Genomic DNA, 26,638 nt, shown 5'->3' with positions numbered 1-26,638 from the left:
AATAACTTTTTTTTTATTGGTTACCATTACCTTTCAGTCTTGTGCCATCTTTTGCCCTATTGTACAAGTCTTTATGACTCTGTACTTGGTTCTGTCTCTCTCTTAGCCTACAAATAACAATGATGTGAGTCTGTCTGATGCACAGCAGCTTGGTCTTCAGCTCTCATATTATCAACTCATCTTCTTTTACTGCCCCCAATTCATTTAACCATATCCATAAATCCTGTTGCAAATTCTTAATCATATTTGTATTTTCATTTGTAATTTTTGTTATTGCAACCTAAACTGATATTTTTTATTCTTTTCTCTCTGTTTGTTGTTAGATTAGAGCCTTATTCATTCTATTTTATTATTTTTTTCATACAAAATGCAATTAGTTCCATTTTGTCCCTGTAGTTCTGAAAATTCCACTGCCTTAATTTCTGTATCTTCTTAGATACTGCTTTCTCATTCCCGTAGGAAGTTTTGCACTTCTCTGTTGCCACAATATCTTCAAGAAACTCCAATAATATCTTACCATATCTACTTGCACCAAAAAAATTTTAAAAAGAAAAACAAACATTGTGATGAGTACTATTTGTCATTTCAATACATATTTTTAATTCAAGTTCTTGATTACCAGGTGATGCAACTGATATACGCTATCAGGTTTTGACAAATTGTGACCTGCAGATGGTTGGTGAAGAATTTTCACGCAAACCTTATGCCATAGCCGTGCAACAAGGTTCTCCTCTGAAAGACCAGTTTAATAATGCGTAAGTATTATCAGAGAAAGAAAATGACAATTGATTGCTTTAGGTTTAACTTATAATAAATAAATAAATAATATAATAAATAATTATTACAGATTTTGAGACATTTATCCAATTACAGGAATTTGCAGGAAAGTAACATACATTTTTAAGTTGACTGTTGTGACCTAGATTTCTGGCTTGTACATTGTACCTAGACTATTGATTTAGTATAGCCATCAAAATTTAGATTTTTTGATAGTTTGTGGTACAGAAGTTGTTTTCTGTTTCACAGATTATGATATAATGGCTCTTATTATGTGAAACTTATTTGTATTAAGATAAGTGACTGAATTACCACAACAACACACAGAAATATCTTTGATGATGACAAAAGTCATGCCACAGATTTGATGCCCAAGGTACTAAACACAATAGGAACCATTTGGGATGCACATTGGCATCTCAGTAGCATTACAGCAGTGTCACACAAAGTACTGAACTGACAAGTGCCTAAAGAAACAGATGGCCTGTAAGATATCTCCTATTAGATATTTGCAAATATAGTACAGAGCAGGTTTTTGCATTTAGTGATTATGCTGACAGTTCTTCAGTCAAACATGATGAGGATGATGATGATGTGTAATATTGAAAATGTTAATGCCAGTAGGAATTCTCTCATAGAAAAGATAGATTGGAGTGCTTTTGAGATAAGAGAAAACAGCAGTAAACAAATTAAATTTAATGTATTGAATTGCATGGCCATCATTTATAATAAAACCATTGAGTTTGTGAGGTGTATCTAATGTTTGCAACTATATTCCTACAAAGTTTAACACAGTAAAAGTTTTTGGTAAACCATCAGAGCAACAACAGCAATAGTATATGATAGTGCATTGCATGAGGGTCATTCAGTACATAATATCCCAATTTTTTTTCTCTTAATGTTTCAAAGTATTTGTATGGAGTGTAGCCATGTATGGAAGTGAAACATGGATGATAAATAGTTTGGACAAGAAGAGAAAAGAAGCTTTCGAAATGTGGTGCTACAGAAGAATGCTGACGATTTGATGGGTAGATCATATAACTAATTAGGAGGTATTGAATAGGATTGGGGAGAAGAGAAGTTTGTGGCACAACTTGACTAGAAGAGGGGATCGTTTGGTAGGACATGTTCTGAGGCATCAAGGGATCTCCAATTTAGTATTGGAGGGCAGCGTGGAGGGTAAAAATCATAGAGGGAGACCAAGAGATCAATACACTAAGCAGATTCAGAAGGATGTAGGTTGCAGTTGGTACTGGGAGATGAATAAGCTTGCACAGGGTAGAGTAGCATGGAGAGCTGCATCAAACCAGTCTCAGGACTGAAGACCACAACAACGACGTTTCAAATTTTGTGACAGTAGCACCAATGTTTCTTCCACATCCACAATTTTTCTGCACAGTCTCCATTGTGATCTATTGCATGACACTAGTGTTGTGTAAAATCATTAATTCCCTGTTGATAAAAACTCTTTTCCTGTGCTCATAGCCATGTTTTCACTGCATGAATAGCACTCTCTTCACCTTGAAACCTGACAGGAGGCCCTGGTCACACAACATTTGCATTTACCTTGAAAATGTGTCCCATATAGAGAATACTTAAGTGGCTGAAACAGATGAAAGTCACAGGGCACCAGGCTTGGGCTGTAGGGTGGGTGGATGAAGTAGTGATGCCTTGAGTCATTCCAGCGACTGCCAGAGAAGATTGAAAAGACCATATGCTGCGACTTCCTGGACCTGTGCCATACAGTTGAGAACTGTAGGGTCCCCCTAAATAGGTAATGTGTGCACTACATAGCAGAGGCTGCTACTCAGGTAGCTGATTGTGTGTGGGGTGCACACAAAGGTTTTTTAGATTAGGTGACTCTACATCCAATCCAGATAATGATGGCTGTAGGAAACCCAGAAATATCAGTATAAGATCAAAAGAAATGTCTTCCACAGATCAGAGTCTTAAAATCCTAATGGTAAACTGCAGAAGCATTCATAACAAAGTGCTAGAGTTTGAAGCGCACATGGAGCAGTGAAGTTGGCATGATACTGGGTATAGAAAGCTGCTTGATAGCTGAAATTGACAGCAATGAGATTTTTGGGGAAAATTTAAGTGTATATTGAAAGGATAGGCAAATGGGAAATGGAGGTGATGTATTTGTTGCAGTAGATAGAAAACTCAAATCCACTGAGACAGAAATTGAAGCTGCATATGATATTGTTTGGGCAAGACTCAGTATCAGGAGTGGGCATGAAATAGTAATTGAATACTTCTAAAGCCCACCAGACTTATCTCCTGATGTAACCATAAACTTCAGAGAAAACCTCATTTGCTTGTACGTAAGTTCCCCAATCATACTGTAATCATTGGTGGAGACTTTAATCATCCAACAATTAATTGGGAAAATTACACACATACTGTGAAACTTTAGTAAATACCTTCTCTGAAAACTACCTAGAAGAGATAGTTTGGAACCCCACTCAGGATGGAAATATATTGGATCTAATGGCAACAAATAGACCTGACGTCTTTGAGGATGTCAACATGGAAACTGGTGTCAGTGACCATGATGCAGTTGTGGCAACAATCATTATCAAAATACAAAGGATGACTAAAACAAGCAGAAAGACATATATGTTCAGTAAACCAGACAAAAAATCAGTAATGTCTTATCTCAGTGAGGAACTCGAAACTTTCAGCACAGGTCAGGAGCGTGTAGAGGATCTATGGCTAAGTTTAAAAGAATAGTTGACCACACATTGGATAGATATGTACCCAGTAGAACAGTTCATAGTAGGAGGGAACCTCCATGGTATACAGTCACTGTAAGCAAACTTCTTAAGAAACAGAGAGTACTGCATAATAGGTGTAAAACAAAGCATCGGGCTGTAGAAGAGAGATGCTGAATGAAATGCATTTGGCTGTCAAAAGAACAATGTGTGAGGTCTTCAATGGCTACCATAGCAGAATACATTCAAATGACATTTCACAAAATACAAAGAAATTCTGTTCATATGTAAAAGCTGTTAGTGGCACCAAAATGAGTGTCCAATCCCTAGCAAATAAGACAGAAACCAAAATTGAGGGTAGCTAAGCAAAAGCTGAAATGCTGAACTATGTTTTCAAATGTTCCTTTAGTTCCTTTACAAAGGAAAACCCAGGAGACTTGCCCCAATTTAATCCTTGTACCACTCAAAAGATGAATGAAATAAGTATTAGCGTCAGTGGTGTTGAGAAACAGCTGAAATCATTAAAATTGAAAAAAGCTCCAGGCCCTGATGGAATCCCTGTCAGACTCTATATTGAATTCATAGCTGAGTTAGCCCCTCTCCTCACTATAATCTATCATAGATCCCTTGAATAAAGTTTGTTGTGCGAGTTTTGGTGTTCTCGTAAAGATAAGTCATTTTAGATTATAAAACATATAGATTAGTACTGATTACGTGGTAAATAAGTGTATTAGTGTGCCATTTAAGTGTACCATTAAAGGTTTCATTTTGCTTTACGTAATATAGCAGAAAACGCGAAAAGACCGTACAGTCGTATTTTCTGTTTACGTTCTACTGCAGCAAATCTATAGAATTTTGTTTAGTTGTTCCTTGCTCTCTCCAGCAATTTAACTTAGCGTACCTCTTCATTATTTAACTAACATTTCTGGAAAGTAGCGTAAAGTTTAAGTTGTTGTTTCAGAAACTTTGCACTTTTGTTTTTGTTTACACACAGTTGCGTATAGGCCAAATTTGTGTAACCGTATTTTCATGTTTATCTGTAATTTAACTGACTTATTCTTAATAAATATTACGTTTATCATGAGTGAAAAGTGCTTGACTTGCCCTAGAATTGTTAGGTCAGGGCTTTGGTGTGATGGGTGCTGTAGTTTTTTGCATGTGGGTGACTGTAGTGGCGTGGGAATAGGGGAAGTAAATGAGACTCATCAGTGGTTTTGTAGGATTTGTAGTAGAGATAGGAAGATACTAGAACAGGAGGGGAAAATTGCCGCCCTTCATGCTGAGTTAGACAAGGCCAGGGGAGATCTTGACAGGTTAAGGAGGGAGAAGGGTAAAGAAAGGTGGGAAGTGGCAACAGGCAACAGGAGGAACAGGCCTAGAACTTTGTCTGACAGCTTTATGGTGAATGTGGAAAATAGATTTGACCTGTTGCTTCAGTTAGAAGCTGGTGAGCCTCAAGCAGTTGCAGGTGTGGACAGGGCACAACAAACTTTCAGCAGCAAATTGAAAAGTAAGAATGTAGGGAAATTAGTAAAGAGAAAGAAAGTGTTGTTGTTAGGTAGTTCCCATGGAAGAGGTGTTGGCCAACTTTTTCAGGATGAACTAGGATCAGAATACCAGGTCACCAATTTTTTTAAACCTAGTGCTGGTCTGGAGCAGGTGACAGGGGATTTAGGATCACTTTGCAAAGATTTCACTAAGGAAGACACCGTGGTTATAGTGGGTGGGGCAGGTAACAGTATTGACAGAGATCCTGGGTACAGTATAGAGTGTGAACTGGCAAAGATTGCATCAGCATCGAAGCATACTAGTGTTGAGTTTGTATCTGTTCTTGGGCGCCATGACTGACCTCATTTGAACTCTTCTGTCAAGAGAGTTAATTTGGAGCTGGAACGGCTGCTCATGTCGGGTGCGGGGTCACACATTGGTGTGGTTCATGTTGATTCTCTCAGTAGGTGGGATTATACTAGGCATGGCCTTCACCTCAACAGGAAGGGGAAGGGTAAATTGGCTGGGGAAATAGCAGGAAAGTTAAAGGGGGGAGGCACTGTCATGAGTGGTAAAATACCAGTGTTTATAGGATTCAGAAAAGACCCTTTTTTAGGGTAGGGAGGACAGAAAGAAAGCAAATTTTAAGAGAGGTTAGAACTGAGACAAACCTTCAGTTTGAGAAAGAAATCAAAAAACATAATTCCAGCTTATTACATCAGCATAAACAGCCGTTGGTTAAGAATTTTCAACTGTCAGCAGATATTTTAACTCCACCAAATTTTAACTCAGTCAGTGTGAAATGTCAGCTATCTTTATTGCATCAAAATATTCGAGGACTGAGAAATAAAATTAATGAATTAACTATCTGCATAGATGAATTACAGTCTTCAAACCCAGCTGACATAATCTGCCTCTCTGAACATCATGTGACCACTGGTATAGAACTTTTAAGTGTTACAGGGTTTAGGTTAGCATCTCACTTTTGTAGATCAGAAATAGAGAAAGGAGAAGTTGCCACATTCATCAGGAACTGTCATAAATTTAAGAACATAGACATTCATAAATTTTGCCTAGAACAGCATATGGAAGCATGTGCAACAGAATTAGAATTTCACAAAAAATCCTTAATAATATTAAGTGAATATCGAGCACCTGCAGGTAACTTTAATCTGTTTGTAAACCACCTTGAAGCTGTACTGGCCCATTTAACAACCAAAAACAAAGAAATAGTGGTTGCTGGTGATTTCAATGTAGATTTCCTTAAAGACTCTCCCAATAAGAACTTATTTGAGTTAGTAACACTATCATTCAACTTAATTCCCACTGTAAAGTTCCCCACTAGGATAGCCACTTTCTCACAAACAGCCATTGATAATATCTTTATAGAAAAGTCCAATGAACAAAATTATATTACAAAACCAATAGTCAATGGCCTCTCAGTCCATGACATGCAGTTCCTTCTGTTAAATGTTAATACTGAACAGGATATAAAATCTGTTAAATCTGAGCTCAAGAGGGTAATCAGTAAGCCAAAAATTGATTATTTTAGGACACTCCTCAGAGACATTCACTGGACTGATGTTGACAGTGCTCATGGCATGAAGAAAAATATAACATTTTTGCTAGTAAAGTGCTTATCTTATTCGAACACTGCTTTCCCCCAAAACTTACCAAGGTTAGAGCAAAGTCTACAAAGAAGCCATGGATTACTCGAGGAATAGGGATATCTTGTAAAACAAAAAGAAAACTGTATCTGTCAATCCGAAACATTTCCAATGTTGATGCTATAGCACATTATAAGAAATACTGCAAAATATTAAAGACTGTAATACGGATGTCAAAGCAAATATATTACAAGGAAAAGATAGTCATATCAGATAACAAAATAAAGACAATATGGGATATAGTGAAGGAGGAGACCAGTAGAACCAGACATGAAGAGGAACAAATAGCATTAAGAGTAAATGATATGATACATTGGTGACAAATGTGTATAGTGTTGCAGAACTTTTTAACAAACATTTTATAACTGTTACTGAAAAGATGGGGTTGTCAGGTTCGGTAGATGCTGCTATGGATTACCTTAGACCAGACATTTCAAGTAACTTCCATAATATGAATTTGACCCTCACTACCCCAACAGAAATAATGTTCATCATAAAATCTTTAAAATCAAAAACATCTAGTGGGTATGATGAAATATCAACAAAGTTAATTAAAGAATGTGATTCTGAGCTAAGTAACATATTAAGCTATCTGTGTAACCAGTCGTTTATCAGTGGAATATTTCCTGAATGGCTGAAATATGCTGAAGTTAAGCCACTGTTTAAGAAGGGAGATAAAGAAATAGCATCAAATTTCCATCCAATTTCACTATTGCCAGCATTCTCAAAAATTTTCGAAAAAGTAATGTACAGTCGTCTTTATAACCATCTTATCTCAAATAACATACTGTCAAAGTCACAGTTTGGATTTCTAAAAGGTTCTGATATTGAGAAGGCTATCTACACTTACAGTGAAAATGTGCTTAATTCATTAGACAAAAAATTGCAGGCAACTGGTATATTTTGTGATCTGTTAAAGGCATTTGACTGTGTAAATCACAATATCCTTTTAAGTAAACTAGCATATTATAGTGTAACAGGAAATGCTGCAAAATTGTTCAAATCTTATATCTCTGGCAGGAAACAAAGGGTGTTATTAGGAAAGGGACATGTATCAAGCTATCAGGCATCATCCAACTGGGAACTAATTACACGTGGGGTCCCACAAGGTTCCATTTTGGGGCCCTTACTTTTTCTCGTGTATATCAATGACCTTTCATCAGTAACATTACCAGATGACAAGTTTGTTTTGTTTGCCGATGATACAAACATTGCAATAAATAGCAAATCAAGTGTAGTCTTAGAAAGATCAGCCAATAAAATATTTGTGGACGTTAATCACTGGTTCCTAGCCTATTATTTGTCACTAAACTTTGTAAAAAGACACTACACGCAGTTCAGAACTTGTAAGGGGTGTCCCAAGAGTATATGTCTAACATGCGATGACAAGAAGATAGAAGAAGTGGACAGTGTTAAATTCTTGGGATTACAGCTTGATAATAAATTCAACTGGGAGGAACACACCACAGAACTGTTGAAGCGTCTTAACAAATCTCTGTTTGCAATGCGAATTTTGTCAGGCATAGGGGATATAAAAATGAAAAAGCTGGCATACTATGCTTACTTTCATTCCATAATGTCATATGGGATTATTTTTTGGGGTAATTCATCGAGCGAAGCTAAAGTTTTCCGGGCACAAAAACGTGCAGTAAGAGTTATATGTGGTGTGAACTCAAGAACATCCTGCAGAAGCCTGTTTAGGGAACTAGGGATACTAACTACTGCTTCCCAATATATTTATTCCTTAATGAAATTTGTCATTAAAAATATATCACTTTTTCAAACCAACAGTGCAATTCATGGAATCAATACTAGAAATAAGAATAATCTTCACAAGGATTTAAAGTCACTTAGTCTTGTACAAAAAGGTGTGCATTATTCAGGAACACACATTTTCAATAACTTGCCAGCAGCCATAAAAAGCTTAACAACCAATGAAATTCAGTTTAAGAGAAGCCTAAAAGATTTATTGGTGGCCAACTCCTTCTACTCCATTGATGAATTTCTTAGTAAAACCAACTGATTTGTATATAAGTACAACATAACTTCTGCACAATTTCAGTGCAGTAATGTGTTCATTGAAAATTTGTGTGTGTGTGTGTGTGTGTGTGTGTGTGTGTGTGTGTGAGTGTGTGTGTGTGTGTGTGTAAGTATAATCTAACTTCTGCACCATTTCAGTGCAGTAATGTGTTCATTGTAAATAAGTATTACAGTAGTTGTATTACATGTTTATTACCTTATAAGTAAATAAAAAACTTTTTTATTTTACATTCAGTGCATTAGTATTTGTAAAATGACTCTTAGTGTTCATTAAAAAATGACGATCATTCCACTTGGGACCTGTGGAATGGTATATTAGCTTATTTGTTTTAGTTGTAAATATTTGTCATGTATTGTTGTTTTTCTGACATGTTCCACATCCTGGAGGACCTCCTCACAACGGATCAATTGGAATGAAAGTAAATCTAATCTAATCTAATCTAATCTATAAAACCATGCCCAGTTCTTGGAAAAAGGCAGAGGTTGCCTCCATATACAAGAAGGCTAGTAGAAGTGATCCTCACAACTTCTGTTGAATATCCATAACATCAATTTGTTGTAGAATCTTAGAACATATTCTGAGCTCAAACACAATGAGTTATCTTGAAGAGCATGACCTCCTCAATGCCAACTAGCATGGTTTTTGAAAATATCGATCATGTGAAACCCAACTCGCACTTTTCTCACATGATATACTTGGATCAAGGGAACCAGGTAGCTGCAGTGTTTCTCAGTTTCTGAAAAGCATTTGACTCTGTAATGAACCTAAGCTTATTGTCAAAAGAGCAATCATATGGTGTATCAAGTGAAATTTGTGACTGTATTGAGGTCTTTTTGGTAGAAGAACACAGCATGTTATCTTGGATGGAGAGTCATTATGAGGTGTAGAAGTAATTTCAGCTGCCCCCAGGAGAGTATGTTAGGAACTTTTCAGTTCATGTTGTATATTAATGATATTGCAGACAATATTAATTGTAAAATCAGGCTTTTTGCAAATGATGCAGTTATCTATAATGAAGTACTGAGAGAAGCTGGATAAATATTCAGTCTGATCTTGATAAGATCTCAATGTGGTGCAGAGATTGGCAGCTTGCTCTAAATGTTCAGAAATGTAAAATTGTGCACTTCACAAAACAAAACAAAAAAAAAAAAAAAAAAAAGTAGTATCCTCTGGCTATAATATCAATGAGTGACTGTTGGAATTGGCCAACTCATACAAATACATGTGCATCACACTTTGTAGGGATATGAAATGGAATGATCTCATAGGTTGTGTCATGGGTAAAGCAGATAATAGACTTCAGTTTCTGGTAGAATATTGGGGAAGTGCAATCAGTCTACTAAAGAGATTGCTTGCAAATCACTTGTGTGGCCCATCCTGGAATATTGCTCAAGTGTGTGGGACCCATACCAAATAGGACTAGTAGAGGATATTGAACTTATAAAGAGAAGAACAGCATGAATGTCACAGGTTAGTGTAATCCGTGGGAGAGTGTCACAGAAATACTGAAGAAACTGAAATGGCAGACTCTTGAAGATAGACACACACTACCCCAAGAAAGTCTATTAACAAAGTTTCAAGAACCAGCTTTAAATGTTTACTCAAGGAATATACTGCAACCCCCTACATATTGATCACACAGGGATCATGAGGATAAGATTAGAACAATTACTGCATGCACAGAGGCATTCAAACAATCATTCACCCTGTGATCCATAAGTGAATGGAACAGGAAGAAACCCTAATAACTGGTACAATGGGATGTACTCTCTGCCATGCACCTCAAAGTGCTTTGCAGAGTATAAATGTAGATGAAGATGTAGATGAACTACATTAGTTTGTGTGTTCCTTTGCTCAGAGATGTGTGTGTGTGTGTGTGTGTGTGTGTGTGTGTGTGTGTGTGTGTGTGTGTGGAGGGGGGGGGGGGACATTGTCACATTAAAGGAAGATTTCTTTTGCCTTCTTGTCAGACCAAACAAATTGGAAATGGTTCTTGAGTTTGTGCAGATTCTTCATATACACTCCTGGAAATGGAAAAAAGAACACATTGACACTGGTGTGTCAGACCCACCATACTTGCTCCGGACACTGCGAGAGGGCTGTACAAGCAATGATCACACGCACGGCACAGCGGACACACCAGGAACCGCGGTGTTGGCCGTCGAATGGCGCTAGCTGCGCAGCATTTGTGCACCGCCGCCGTCAGTGTCAGCCAGTTTGCCGTGGCATACGGAGCTCCATCGCAGTCTTTAACACTGGTAGCATGCCGCGACAGCGTGGACGTGAACCGTATGTGCAGCTGACGGACTTTGAGCGAGGGCGTATAGTGGGCATGCGGGAGGCCGGGTGGACATACCGCCGAATTGCTCAACACGTGGGGCGTGAGGTCTCCACAGTACATCGATGTTGTCGCCAGTGGTCGGCGGAAGGTGCACGTGCCCGTGGACCTGGGACCGGACCACAGCGATGCACGGATGCACGCCAAGACCGTAGGATCCTACGCAGTGCCATAGGGGACCGCACCGCCACTTCCCTTAGGGACACTGTTGCTCCTGGGGTATCGGCGAGGACCATTCGCAACCGTCTCCATGAAGCTGGGCTACGGTCCCGCACACCATTAGGCCGTCTTCCGCTCACGCCCCAACATCGTGCAGCCCGCCTCCAGTTGTGTCGCGACAGGCGTGAATGGAGGAACGAATGGAGACGTGTCGTCTTCAGCGATGAGAGTCGCTTCTGCCTTGGTGCCAATGATGGTCGTATGCGTGTTTGACGCCGTGCAGGTGAGCGCCACAATCAGGACTGCATACGACCGAGGCACACAGGGCCAACACCCGGCATCATGGTGTGGGGAGCGATCTCCTACACTGGCCGTACACCACTGGTGATCGTCGAGGGGACACTGAATAGTGCACGGTACATCCAAACCGTCATCGAACCCATCGTTCTACCATTCCTAGACCGGCAAGGGAACTTGCTGTTCCAACAGGACAATGCACGTCCGCATGTATCCCGTGCCACCCAACGTGCTCTAGAAGGTGTAAGTCAACTACCCTGGCCAGCAAGATCTCCGGATCTGTCCCCCATTGAGCATGTTTGGGACTGGATGAAGCGTCGTCTCACGCGGTCTGCACGTCCAGCATGAACGCTGGTCCAACTGAGGCGCCAGGTGGAAATGGCATGGCAAGCCGTTCCACAGGACTACATCCAGCATCTCTACGATCGTCTCCATGGGAGAATAGCAGCCTGCATTGCTGCGAAAGGTGGATATACACTGTACTAGTGCCGACATTGTGCATGCTCTGTTGCCTGTGTCTATGTGCCTGTGGTTCTGTCAGTGTGATCATGTGATGTATCTGACCCCAGGAATGTGTCAATAAAGTTTCCCCTTCCTGGGACAATGAATTCACGGTGTTCTTATTTCAATTTCCAGGAGTGTATATTCTGAATGTATGTTTGACCCTTTTAGCAACAAATCCATGAGCATGACACCATCACCATTCCAAAGGACTGTCATAATGACTTTGCCGGCAGAGAAAGCTGCCTTGAAATGTTTACTTTTTTGATACTTTTGGGTGGAGATATCCAGTGACTGCCCTTTTGTTTCTGGCTGAAAGTGATGCATCCACATTTCGTCTTGTAGTGGTTGGGGAGAGAGATAATGTGAATTATCCAAAGCTGAAGTAATTATCATTTAGCCGCACCAAAAATTATCTGCCCATATACATGCGCAAGTATAAATGCATGCATGTTAACAATATAGTGTCAGTTCTGGAACATTTATTCAGTGTTAATTCCTTTTAGCTTCAGTTTGTGGCTTGGTATTTATCTTTTCTTCCCAATGATGTACAACAATGCTGGTGTGGCTGTGGTGACTATTTTCTCTTCATGTTGACTTCATCTCTGAAAATGTTCATTTAAAAATGCAAGTTATCAAGTTATCATGCACATCTGGAGAAGTAAATTAGGATGTAGCTCAGTAGTAGAATGAAAACTTCGACTTCTGCATATTATTACTTTTACGTAACACAACACTGAGAGAGCACAATTACATGTGTCTTCATCACACCAGTTCAAAAGGCTGACAGATACTGAGATTAGAGGAAAAATACAAAACAGATGAAGTACATAAAAAATTGATAGTTTTGTGTTTCAATTTTCTGTTGTCATAGACATAATCATACTTCCTTCAATATCTTTTCTGCATGGGGATGATGTGAATATTTATTTATATGTGTAGGTCATTTAAAGAACATACACAATCACCTGCAATAATGCGTGACTGAGAGGCCTCTCCATTGGCCTTAAACTGCTCCAACATTTCAAATGAAATGGATTTTCTTTGAATCTTGTGTTCTGTTCTCAAAGTTTATGGAACCCAATTTGAACACTGATTTTAATATGCAATAGGTTCAGTCACTGCATATCTTGACCATGGATGTAAAGTTTTATGGACTACATCAGCTCCAGGTGCTATAGTAAGAAGTAATGCTGAAAGTTATATAGCTTAACAAGTTATGTGACATAGCATGTTATTTGGCTTAATACAATAACAAATCAGTAATTAAAACGTCATGGAGAAGTATTTCTACTATTGGACCACGGCCTCTTAGCCCGGAAGTTTTAATTACTGAAGACGCTGGCCATGAAAGCCTACACACTAGGACAATAACAAATCCTTTGAAATAAATATGAAAAGCCTCTTCAAAGAAGTTTGCAGTATATTCTTCAGGAACAATACGTTTAACTTCTCTTTCCAAAGCTTTCTTAATACATGAACACTGTATGGACTGTTCCCTTCAGATCAGATATATGAATTGACATTTATAAAGATAACAAGAGAATGCCATGAACACATTCCCCAGACCATCATGCTGCTTCTTCTGGCCTGGGCCTTTAACAGGCATTGTTGCAGAACCATACACACCAATGCCCATTTGTCCAATGGAGGAGAAAATCTGATTCATCTGAAAAGGCCATCTGTCAACACTCAGCAGGCATCCAGTTGTGGTATCAACATGCAGATTCTGGGCTTTGTCGCCACTGAACTGCAGTCAGCATGGATGGGTGAACCAGGTGTCTGCAGCAAAGGCCCATACACAGCAGCATTCACTGAACGGGTGTTTAGGAGATGCTGTTGGTAACACTTTGGTCCATCTGGGTGGTCAGTTGGACATCTTACACCGCTATACATCTACATGGCCATTGTTGACCCCTGTCATCTAAGGCCCGTGGTGTCCCACAGTGGCCTCAGTGTCAGTTTTGGATAGTACCATTTTGCCTTGCATTGTGTACTTTAAATACAGCAGCATGCAGTTTACGAACATAGCTGTTTCAGAAATGTTCCCAACCTAGATCCAAAAGCCAATGATCATGCCCTTTTGGACATCAGATAAATTACTCCACTTCTGCATAATGACCCAACTTTACTGTTTCCTGCTTCCCCAGACACATTTATATACCCTCCATTGCTAGTGCTTTTACCAGCCATCTGTGACTGGTTATTGCATTTTGGGCATCAAGTACAGACAATGGTCATATTAATGAGACTGGACCATGTAGTGCTCCGAGCATAGGACTATTGAGAACCAGGTGATCTCAAAACTGTTATGGCCACTGGAAACTTATATGGTTATTTACTAATTAAACAATGTGTAAACACCTCAGTGAATTTTAAAAAGAATTTATTTTGTCTATATCATTTAAACAAATGTTTCATCATATACAATGAACATTACATAGATACCACTGCAAGCTCATACTTCAATAAATATTAGTGGATAATAAGCATGCAAGATGTAGTGCAGTAACATTTCACCTCCTGACCCCCCCCCCTTTCCCTCTCCCCCCCCCCCCCCCAACCCCTCCACCACTAAACATATCTCTTGGTGAACACATAATTGACATTGGTCTGAAATGGTTGGGTGTTGAGACCACTTTTCAGGACTTGTAGGGGTGGAGTTGCTGGTGTCCACTCTGCGAGACTGAGTAAAATCACTATCCTCTAACCAACAAGTGATGCACTCTCCCTGCCTCCCCAGGATGGGATCAGAGTCTGGGAAGGTATCTGCCTTTGGCGCTGTCATCTTTTCTTCTCAGGTCACAACATTCCTGGTTTCTTTTTCCGCATTTTTACTTTCCTCTTTTGGGCATTGATAATATCCTCCATTCTTCCACAATCAATAGCCTTTATAGTGAGACCTTTTTTCCATGAGTTTTATTTCCTAACAGTTATTTTCAGAGAAGTTTACCAGAATTACAAGCTCACACACAACAAAAAAATCTTTGTTAGTAAGCTTACAGTTACTCCACTATCTCAGGCAGAAAGTAGTATGTAACACTGTTGGACTGTAACCAGATTTTTTTCCTCTAATGGGTGTTATAATGCACCTTGAACTATAAATGAAATTTGAACATTAACTTTCATTTTGTACTTTATACAATAACTTTGTGTTTTTATTTAAATGCTCATGAAATAACTGCGTACAATCAACTATATGCTACACAAAGATTTATATTGCATTCTGAATACATACTTAAGATACACGTTTTCCAAGAACTATATTTTAGTGTCAGTTTACAGATGTTAGCAACATCATGTTGATGAGAGGAAGACTAGGGAGGGCACAAAGTATTTGATTCAGAACAGAGTACATGACATGCTAACATCAATGTTACATTGTAAAAGAATTCTAAGTATACATAGCTGCAAAATTTGACATCATTTTTGGACAACCTAACATAAACTTTAACAGGCACAACAAAAAGACTGTTTTCTTTGAAGGCCTTTTGGCTGAAAGCTTAAATGAATACCAGTCTTTTTGTTGTGCCTGTTAAAACTTATGTTAGGTTGTCCAAATATCATCTCAAATTTTGCAGCTATGAATGCTTAGAATGCTTTTATAACATGGAAATGATGTTAGGATGTCATGAAGCCTGTGACAATAAAACATAATAGTGGGTAAACATGTATCTAACAGATGTATTCAGAATGCAGTGTAAGTATTTGAGTAGCATATAGTTGTTTATATGCAGTTATTTCATGTGCATTTGAATAAGAACATGAAACTAATATAAAAAGTACAAATGAAAGTCAATGTTCCAAATGTCATGTTTAGTTCATGGTGCATTATAACGTCCATTAGAGGATAAAATCTGGTTGCAGTCTAAATGTATGACATACATCTTCCTGTTTGAGGTAGTGGGTGTAACTGTAAGCTTCTTAATCAAAATTTTTTGGTAAACTTCTCCAAAAATAATTTTATAGGAAATTAAACTTATGTCTCACTATGAAGGCTATTGAATGTGGAATGATGAAGAATAGAATCAGTTACCAAAAGAGGGAAGTTAGAATGAGGAAAAAGAAACCAGAAATATTGAAACCCGAGAAGAGAAGACAACAGCCCCAAAGGCAGATATGCTCCCAGCTTCTGGATGCATGCTCCCTGCTGCTAACAAGGTGATTGCTTTTGCTCACACCTTTTGCCATAACGAATGTGCATATCGACAGTATCTCATATGGAAATAAAGAGCAGGTGATGCTACTGAGGACATGCATGTGAGCATTTCTGATGACTACTTGAGCTCTTACTTGTGACAGGTGTTGTTGATTGCTGCAGACAAATGTAAACTACCTGCACTGTGCATTTCCACAAAGTGATCTTTATGCCAAAATGGTGATCTTTCTACAAGTTCTGTCTGAGATGCAGTGCAGAGCATAGCAGTTTCCGTGGTGCAGTGGTTATCATGTCTGCTTAACATGCAGAAGGTTCAGCGGGGACGGTGCATCACTGGTGAGCTGGAGGATAGTTATGTTGCTCAGCCCCCCAGAGTGGACACCACCAACTTCACTTCCACAGGTCCCAGAAAGTGGTCTCAACACCTTACTGTTTCCGACCAATGTCGATTATGTGCTCACTAAGAGATATGTTAGGGGAGGAAAGATGGTGAAGTGTTACTGCACTACATCTTACATGCTTATTTTCCACTGATATGTACTGAAGTACGAGCTTGCAGCAGTATCTATGTAATTTTCATTGTATATGATGAAATATTTGTTTAAACAATGTAGACAAAATTCCTTTTAAAATTCACTCAAGTGTTTACATATTATTTGGTTAGTAAATAAGCATATAGGTTTGTGGTGGCCTTAACCAGGGGTGGTGGCAGGAGGGGGGGGGGGTACAGCTCTCCACCCCCCCCCCCCTCTCCAATGGAGTATCATATTACACTGCATAAAATGACTTCAGAAATCAGTAGATATATTACTCCAACAGATTCAATCTTTTTTTAAAATAACTATTGCAACTGAACCGCCGAATCCCTCTGTCAGTAAAACAGGTATATTTTCAACCGACTCGGTTGCTTTGCCCCTTCCACTGACAGAATGACCCACTTCCTCATTCCGTATGTATATCACAAATATGGTCTTGTAGCTGTCATGCTTTTGCGCTTACTGCTACATGTATTAACAGTAATTAGCACGGTCCTAATGGTAAGAGGTAGTAGTGACTTCAAGTTGTTAATATTTGAATACAGCACAGCTGCCACACTCTCAGTTCACTTTTACTCTGCTACTACCCTCACCATTGCACAACATTAACTATGTGCTGCTTGGACCTTACTAAGCTATTAAATTCACTTGCGTGTACTTTTTGACCATTACTCGCCAGTATTTACCTAAGGATTAAAGCACACTTCTAACCAGACTATGACCCAAAGAGCTGTGATGATTGAATGGGTTCAACCCACAGCCTACAGCACCATACAGTTCACATGGTAAGACTGCCTACCTGACCCACTTAACTTTGTAGTGAGCTTAAGTATCCAATCATCACTGCTATCAGCAGTGGGTAATCCTTCCAGCACAAGGAGAGCAGCAGATTTACCGTCAAATCCTCCTGAAAATACTTATAACTATGGTCACCAGCTCTGAAGGAGCAAAAGAATAAATCAATTTTTTGCTTGTTTCAAAGTGAAACGGCTTGAGTTAAATTTAAAGTTAATTTTGAATATTTCTATTACTGATCAGTCAAGATGAATCAACAAAGCAAATACTCTTTCAATTTCTGCATGTTGACTTGATAATTACTACCATGGAAATTTATACAGGTTAGCTTGACAAAATTCTATCTTTCAACTTTATGTAATGATTTTGGAGATTACTCTTGGAACAGTTAATATAGAATTATTTAAGAAAAGTTGCTTGAAAAGTTACTCAGAAAAATTTAAGTTAACCATAAAATGACGACTAGCAAATTCTTGTGTGACCGTTGTTCTTTTCAACATTCTTATAGACTAAAGTTTTCTACAATAAAAGAAATTGTCAATGAAAAGGCGATGGTGGCCTCGGTCTGATTTCACTATACTAGGATGAGGTTACTACACTTTACCATGAACAACATGCATCGTATTTTTACTCATAACTGTATTCTGTCCTCTGTACTTGCATCAAAATGTGACTGGTATTCTCCTTTTACAGTTCTGTAAAGTTAGAATTAAACAATTATAAACTGTCTTGCCTTGGGTAGACACGCAGGTGCAGGTGGTGATAGGTATGTGGAAAACGCAACTTTTCATGCCTCATACTTTCAATGGCAGCTGGAACTACAAGCCATTACACTCGTATAAGCCACTGCACTTTCACCATAAAATTAGGGCTCAGGAACTCTTGAAACCCGCCCCAGTAGCGTTGTCACGTTTTATTCCACAAACAGTGACGATATTCACCTCTTCACTGTTGCACAACCACTTTTGCGTGAGCACACTTTCAACGGTCAACTCACGTCAACACTACCCAAGCTACTCCCTTTGTTTAGTCCCTGTGCCTCCAGCTACCACTAGCTACTCTCATCCCCCCAAGAGTGGGGGGGTTCCCCTTCCACAAATTTATCAAAATCATTTAGTGTTTCAGCAAATTATATCTATTACCCTGGAGTTAATACCATTTGTAATGATTCACCAACTAGTGCTTAACAACATTAAATTATACAGTAATAACTTACAATTAAAAACAAAAAGAATACATTTAAGTCTGAGAGCTTATTGCGTTGGCTGACAGATAGCATGGTGATGCCTTTTTGCTCATTCTCACTGGCCTCAGCTCACACTAATTCCAGGTTTCGCCAAGAGATGGCCGTCTCACACCAGCGCGCTCACTTTCGACGTGCGGGACTCCAAATTACTGGCAGCCTACGATCATTTCAGTTCCATTACACTATGTACAATATAGGTTGCAATGTATTTCAAACACATTTTAACAAAAGAATAAGAGTGGCAAATAGTTTACTATCCAAACCAATAAATATCATTTAACTTAAAATGGGCATCTTATTATTTTATTAATACACATTTTTCACCCTGAACTCCAAAACAATTACCAAAACCTACTTTAAGCAACACCATATTTTACCAATTTGTTGGTAGAGGACCCCAACTCTCCATTTGTTAAGCAATATTCAATTCCCCAAAACCCGCTCTGCCCCACCCCCCCACCATTAGCGCCCCCCCTCCCCTTTGACTGACTTCTAGAATTGCCCCTGGCCTTAACTATTCTCAATAGTGTTGTGCTCAGACTATTACACTGTCCAGCTCCATTATTATGACCACTGCCTGTATTTGACATCCAAAGTACACTAACCACTCACAGATAGCTGGTAACAGCACTAGCAATGGAGGGTATTGGAGGGTATATAATATGTGTCCAGGGGCACCAGAAAGCAGGGCAGTTGTGTCATAATGCAGAAATGGAGTAATTTACCTGACATCCAAAAGGGCATGATTATTGGTTTTTGGACCTAGGTTGGAAACATTTCTGAAAGAGCTATGTTTGTAAACTGTTTGCATGCTGTTGTGATTAAAGTATACCATGCATGGTGAAATGGCACTATCCAAAACTGACACTGAGGCCACTGTGGGCACAACAGGCCTTAGATGACAGGGGTGAATGATAGCTGTGTTGATGTATAAGGGTGTAAGATGTGCAACTGACTCCCCAGATTGACCAAAGGGTTACCAACAGCATTCCCTCAAGGTCTGTTCAGCAAACGTTGCTTTTTATGGACCTGTGCAGCAGGCACCTATTTCATCCATCCATGCTGACTGCTGTTCATCGGTGACAAAGGCTTGAATTTTCATGTTGATACCATAAATTGACGCCTGATGAGTGTTGACAGATGGCCTTTCCAGATGGATCACATTTTCTGCTCCATCAGACAGATGGCCATTGGCGTGTATGGCCCTGAAACAATCACCATTAAGGGTCCAGGAGTGGAGGATGTACCATTGTGGTTTGGGAAGTGTTTCCATGACATTCTCTGGGTAATCCTGGCATTCTCATAGGCACAATGGGTCACCTCAAGTATGCTTCTTCCCTTGGGAACCATAGCCACCCCTAAGTACTACTTATTTTTTCATCAGCACACTGTCATTTACTAACAGGACAATGCAATGTGTCACACAGCTCAGGGTGTAAATGCTTGTTTTGAAGAGCACCAGGATCAATTTACTACACTCCCCTGGTCACCAACCTCCCTAGATTTAAATCCAATTGAGAACCTGTGGGACTACTTCGATCGCACTATTTGCACTATGAATCATCAACTGAGAAACCTAGTAGAGCTGGTCACAGTACTGGAGTTAGCATGGCCCCATATCCCTGTCAGTACCTTCCAGAACCTGTTGGCACTCTTCCTGCCCATCTGTGCTGCAAGTGGTGCTTGTTAAGACATTTGACAGGTGTTCACTTTAATGTGACTGGACCTTATATATCTGCATCTCTAGTCTTCACTTAGTACTGAAATTGCTTAAAAGTTAGAAAATATGATACTGTATGATATTATAACCAATAACATTCCTTGCACACCAATATGTACACTGGAAGACCTACATAAGCTCCTTAAAGGGGTATGGATCACAACACACAGTTCATACGGGGCAAATTTAATTGAAAACATTTAAATGTTTTGCAAATGAGTGGGCTTAAATGAAGACAAATAATCTGGAAAAAACTCTTTTGCCATATACCTTATCTTCTGACACTAAGACTCATCAGACACATCCCATGCCTTATGTGTAACATTGTACAGAAAATTAAGTATGAAGAAATAGAGTGGTCAACTTGGGTACTTCTGTCACTCAACAAAATTCACAAAGACTGTGAATCCCCTGAGAAAACATGGCACATAACTGCAACTACTTCATGCCAGTGGTTTCAAAAAGTGTATCCCAATAATCATCTCCTCATACACCTATTGACCAACGTATCTCTCTTTGCCAATAGGCTTAATATGAGCCCACCTTCTGCCTCAAATTTTCCTTTTCATTTCTTTTTGATTCTCCATAAATATTTAAATGCATCACCATTATTAACATACAATTTAAACATAAATATATAGGTGAATCTCTTTCCTTTCTCTGCATCAGTGACCTCCTCACCTAATGTTAATGCTACAATGTGTCTATGAAATGCAAAGATTTGTTTACTTTCACACTATTGTCTTACATGATGTTGTATTATAAGGCAACTGTGTGCACTCACAAGGACTATTACTAGCCCAGAAATATGTGATCAGTCTGATCTACAGAGTCAGTTTTCCATTCTTCAGGTGTCTCAGAATTCTAATTCTGCCATCCCTGTACATACATTACGTCACAATATTTTGTTGACAATAGTGACTCATTCAGAAGAAACTGCAACATTCATTCAGTAAATCATTGTACATCTTATATATAGAAATGTTAATTGCTAGTAAGACAATCACAGGTAAAAATGGCCACTGTAAACGTTCTTCTGTAATTACAGCATGTATATAAATTAGTCTCTAATAAATATCTTTGTAGTTGTGTTAATATTTAAAAATCAGTAGTATATCACTAACAATTATTTCATAAAGCTGAGAAAACAGCTGCCTATGTTTATAGTAGTGGATTTCTGCAAGTTCTTTGGTGGTCTGCCCTCTGAATACTACATTAAGAGCATCAAATTTTGCTATACTTAATCTTAAAATCAGCAGGTTACCGCTGTCTTATGAAAAAACTGTTTTACAGTTATATTTTTCATCTGCTTTTTATCTGCTATTGCACCTAGATGCTTGGCACAAGAACAATCTTATCTTCTTTGTTCTTCCTTTCTTCTCTTTGCTTCTCTCTCTCTCTATCCCTCTCTCCCCCTCCCCTCCCCCCCTACCTCCCTCCCTCCCAACCGCCTTCCAACAGAAAAAATCTATAAAAAGTTAAAAAATAATATGTGTTGTCCCTTTGAGTTTAATATAACTAGTAATATTTTGACACAAGTACTCTCACATAGCGGGACTAGTAAGTAAATAAAATAAAACTACAGTACATCTAAAAATGGCAAAATATGAAATTTAAAAACAGTTAAGCTGCCTAGGAATCTTAGGTAAATATGCCAGCAATAATGTCAAGTCATTGTGCCTAAGTCTTTATATATTCCAAAAAATTCGCTATGTAGACACAACCATCAACAATGCCTGCCCTCACGGGACTGCCTGTTTGGATCGTCGCACTTGGCCACATACCACCTACTGCATGACTTGTGCTCATAGTTTAATGAAGTATGAGCTAGATGCTACCTGCATCATCAAACCACTGCAGGACATGGGCCTTGTAAGATAGATTAATGCATGAAGCTAAGTTTGTATATACACATATCAAAAAAAAGTTTTGCATCTCCCTGGTTCCCAGAACTCCTGAAGATTGACGTTGATTGTGGATATTGTATCACAGACACAGTCTCTTTGACTGTCCAGAGATGTCACTAAACCCGTCCAAAGATGTAAACAATCATGCATGAGCAGTGCCTATTAGATGGAGGGGGTCTGACAGCCAATCAGTTCCGGTCATTCCACCAGAAAGGAGGTACATGGCTCTTGTTGTCTGTAGTTCAGCCATGCCTAGATGGTCAAGACCATGGTTCGATCACATACATTGTTACTTTGTGTGAACAAGAGAAGTATTCCAGGCGTCTCGAAGTGAACCAAAGCGATGTTGTTCGGACATGGAGGAGATATGGAGAGACAGGAACTGTCGTTGACATGCCTCACTGAGGCCGCCCGAGGGCTACTACTGCAGTGGATGACCACTACCTACAGATTATGGCTCTGAGGAATCATGACAGCAATGCCACCATGTTGAATAATGCTTTTTGTGCAGACAAGGACTTTGTGTTATGACTCAAACTGTGTGCAATAGACTGCATGATACCCAACTTCACTCCCAACATCCATGGTGAGGTCCATCTTTGCAACCATGACACCATGCAGCAAGGTACAGATGGGCCCAACAACATGCCGAATGGACTGCTCAGGATTGGCATCATGTTCTCTTCACCGATGAGTGTCGCATATGCCTTCAACCAGACAATCGTCGGAGATGTGTTTGGAGGCAACCTGGTCAGGCTGAATGCCTTAGACACACTGTCCAGTGAGTGCAGCAAGGTGGAGGTTCCGTGGTGTTTTGGGGTGGCATTATGTGGGACCAAATATGCTGCTGTTGGTCATGGAAGGTGCTTTAATGGCTGTATGATACATGAATGCCATCCTCCAACCGATAGTGCAACCATATCGGCAGCATATTGGCGAGGCATTCATCTCCATGGGTGAGAATTCACGCGCCCATCATGCCCATCTTGTGAATGACTTCCTTCAGGATAACAACATTGCTTGTCTAGTGGCCAGCATGTTCTCCAGACATGAACCCTACTGAGCATGCCGGTGATAGATTGAAAAGGGCTGTTTATGCATGACATAACCCGCCAACCACTCTGAGGATCTATGCCAAATTGCCATTGAGGAGTGGGACAATCTGGACCAACAGTGCCTTGATGAACTTGTGGATAGTATGCCATGACGAATACAGGCATGCATCAATGCAAGAGGACGTGCTACTGGGTATTAGATGTACCAATGTGTACAGCATTCTGGACCACTACCTCTGAAGGTTTCGCTATATGGTGGTACAACATGGAATGTATGATTTTCATGAGCAATAAAAAGAGTGGAAATGATGTTTATGTTGATCTCTATTCCAATTCTCTGTACAAGTTCTGGAACTCTTGGAACCTAGGTGATGCAAAACTTTTTTTGATATGTGTAATTATGCAAAATATGATATAAAATAATAGGTAACTGTATTCTCTTCCCCCATGAACCATGGACCTTCCCGTTGGTGGGGAGGCTTGCGTGTCTCAGCAATACAGATGGCCGTACCGTAGGTGCAACCACAACGGAGGGGTATCTGTTGAGAGGCCAGACAAACGTGTGGTTCCTGAAGAGGGGCAGCAGCCTTTTCAGTAGTTGCAGGGGCAACAGTCTGGATGATTGACTGATCTGGCCTTGTAACATTAACCAAAACGGCCTTGCTGTACTGCGAACGGCTGAATGCAAGGGGAAACTACAGTCGTATTTTTTCCCGAGGACATGCAGCTTTACCGTATGATTAAATGATGATGGCGTCCTCTTGGATAAAATATTCCGGAGGTAAAATAGTCCCCCATTCGGATCTCCGGGCGGGGACTACTCAAGAGGACGTCGTTATCAAGAGAAAGAAAACTGGCGTTCTACGGATCGGAGCGTGGAATGTCAGATCCCTTAATCGGGCAGGTAGGTTAGAAAATTTAAAAAGGGAAATGGATAGGTTAAAGTTAGATATAGTGGGAATTAGTGAAGTTCGGTGGCAGGAGGAACAAGACTTTTGGTCAGGTGATTACAGGGTTATAAATACAAAATCAAATAGGGGTAATGCAGGAGTAGGTTTAATAATGAATAAAAAAATAGGAGTGCGGGTTAGCTACTACAAACAGCATAGTGAACGCATTATTGTGGCCAAGATAGACACAAAGCCCATGCCTACTACAGTAATACAAGTTTATATGCCAACTAGCTCTGCAGATGATGAAGAAATTGATGAAATGTATGACGAGATAAAAGAAATTATTCAGGTAGTGAAGGGAGACGAGAATTTAATAGTCATGGGTGACTGGAATTCGTCAGTAGGAAAAGGGAGAGAAGGAAACATAGTAGGTGAATATGGATTGGGGGGAAGAAACGAAAGAGGAAGCCGCCTTGTAGAATTTTGCACAGAGCATAACTTAATCATAGCTAACACTTGGTTCAAGAATCATAAAAGAAGGTTGTATACCTAGAAGAATCCTGGAGATACTAAAAGGTATCAGATAGATTATATAATGGTAAGACAGAGATTTAGGAACCAGGTTTTAAATTGTAAGACATTTCCTGGGGCAGATGTGGATTCTGACCACAATCTATTGGTTATGAACTGCAGATTGAAACTGAAGAAACTGCAAAAAGGTGGGAATTTAAGGAGGTGGGACTTGGATAAACTGAAAGAACCAGAGGTTGTAGAGAGTTTCAGGGAGAGCATAAGGGAACAATGGACAGGAATGGGGGAAAGAAATACAGTAGAAGAAGAATGGGTAGCTCTGAGGGCTGAAGTAGTGAAGGCAGCAGACGATCAAGTAGGTAAAAAGACAAGGGCTAATAGAAATCCTTGGGTAACAGAAGAAATATTGAATTTAATTGATGAAAGGAGAAAATATAAAAATGCAGTAAATGAAGCAGGCAAAAAGGAATACAAACGTCTCAAAAATGAGATCGACAGGAAGTGCAAAATGGCTAAGCAGGGATGGCTAGAGGATAAATGTAAGGATGTAGAGGCTTGTCTCACTAGGGGTAAGATAGATACTGCCTACAGGAAAATTAAAGAGACCTTTGGAGAGAAGAGAACCACTTGTATGAATATCAAGAGCTCAGATGGCAACCCAGTTCTAAGCAAAGAAGGGAAGGCAGAAAGGTGGAAGGAGTATATAGAGAGTTTATACAAGGGCGATGTACTTGAGGACAATATTATGGAAATGGAAGAGGATGTAGATGAAGATGAAATGGGAGATGAGATACTGCGTGAAGAGTTTGACAGAGCACTGAAAGACCTGAGTCGAAACAAGGCCCCGGGAGTAGACAACATTCCATTAGAACTACTGATGGCCTTGGGAGAGCCAGTCATGACAAAACTCTACCATCTGGTGAGCAAGATGTATGAGACAGGCGAAATACCCACAGACTTCAAGAAGAATATAATAATTCCAATCCCAAAGAAAGCAGGTGTTGACAGAGGTGAAAATTACCGAACTATCAGTTTAATAAGTCACAGCTGCAAAATACTAACGCGAATTCTTTACAGACGACTGGAAAAACTGGTAGAAGCGGACCTCGGGGAAGATCAGTTTGGATTCCGTAGAAATGTTGGAACACGTGAGGCAATACTAACCTTACGACTTATCTTAGAAGAAAGATTAAGAAAAGGCAAACCTACGTTTCTAGCATTTGTAGACTTAGAGAAAGCTTTTGACAATGTTGACTGGAATACTCTCTTTCAAATTCTGAAGGTGGCAGGGGTAAAATACAGGGAGCGAAAGGCTATTTACAATTTGTACAGAAACCAGATGGCAGTTATAAGAGTCGAGAGGCATGAAAGGGAAGCAGTGGTTGGGAAAAGAGTGAGACAGGGTTTTAGCCTCTCCCCGATGTTATTCAATCTGTATATTGAGCAAGCAGTAAAGGAAACAAAAGAAAATATTCGGAGTAGGTATTAAAATTCATGGAGAAGAAGTAAAAACTTTGAGGTTCGCCGATGACATTGTAATTGTGTCAGAGACAGCAAAGGGCTTGGAAGAGCAGTTGAACGGAATGGACAGTGTCTTGAAAGGAGTATATAAGATGAACATCAACAAAAGCAAAACGAGGATAATGGAATGTAGTCAAATTAAATCGGGTGATGCTGAGGGGATTAGATTAGGAAATGAGACACTTAAAGTAGTAAAGGAATTTTGCTATTTAGGGAGTAAAATAACTGATGATGGTCGAAGTAGAGAGGATATATAATGTAGACTGGCAATGGCAAGGAAATCGTTTCTG

At 39.5% G+C, this 26,638-nt stretch overlaps 1 protein-coding gene across 1 annotated transcript in view; it reads left to right on the top strand.

The window, feature by feature from the left end:
- The window catches only part of LOC126236653 (ionotropic receptor 25a), a 485,919-nt gene that overhangs the window by 394,033 nt on the left and 65,248 nt on the right, over nucleotides 1-26,638 (top strand). Inside the window, exon 15 of the mRNA XM_049946121.1 lies at nucleotides 623-755. Within this exon, the coding sequence (XP_049802078.1) occupies nucleotides 623-755 (133 nt within the window). The remainder of the gene's footprint in view (nucleotides 1-622; nucleotides 756-26,638) is intronic.

This window comes from Schistocerca nitens, chromosome 1 (assembly GCF_023898315.1).
Source record: "Schistocerca nitens isolate TAMUIC-IGC-003100 chromosome 1, iqSchNite1.1, whole genome shotgun sequence".
Lineage (NCBI taxonomy): Eukaryota > Metazoa > Arthropoda > Insecta > Orthoptera > Acrididae > Schistocerca > Schistocerca nitens.
Note: the sequence above shows the minus strand (reverse complement) of the source record. Positions and strands in the feature narration are given on the sequence as shown.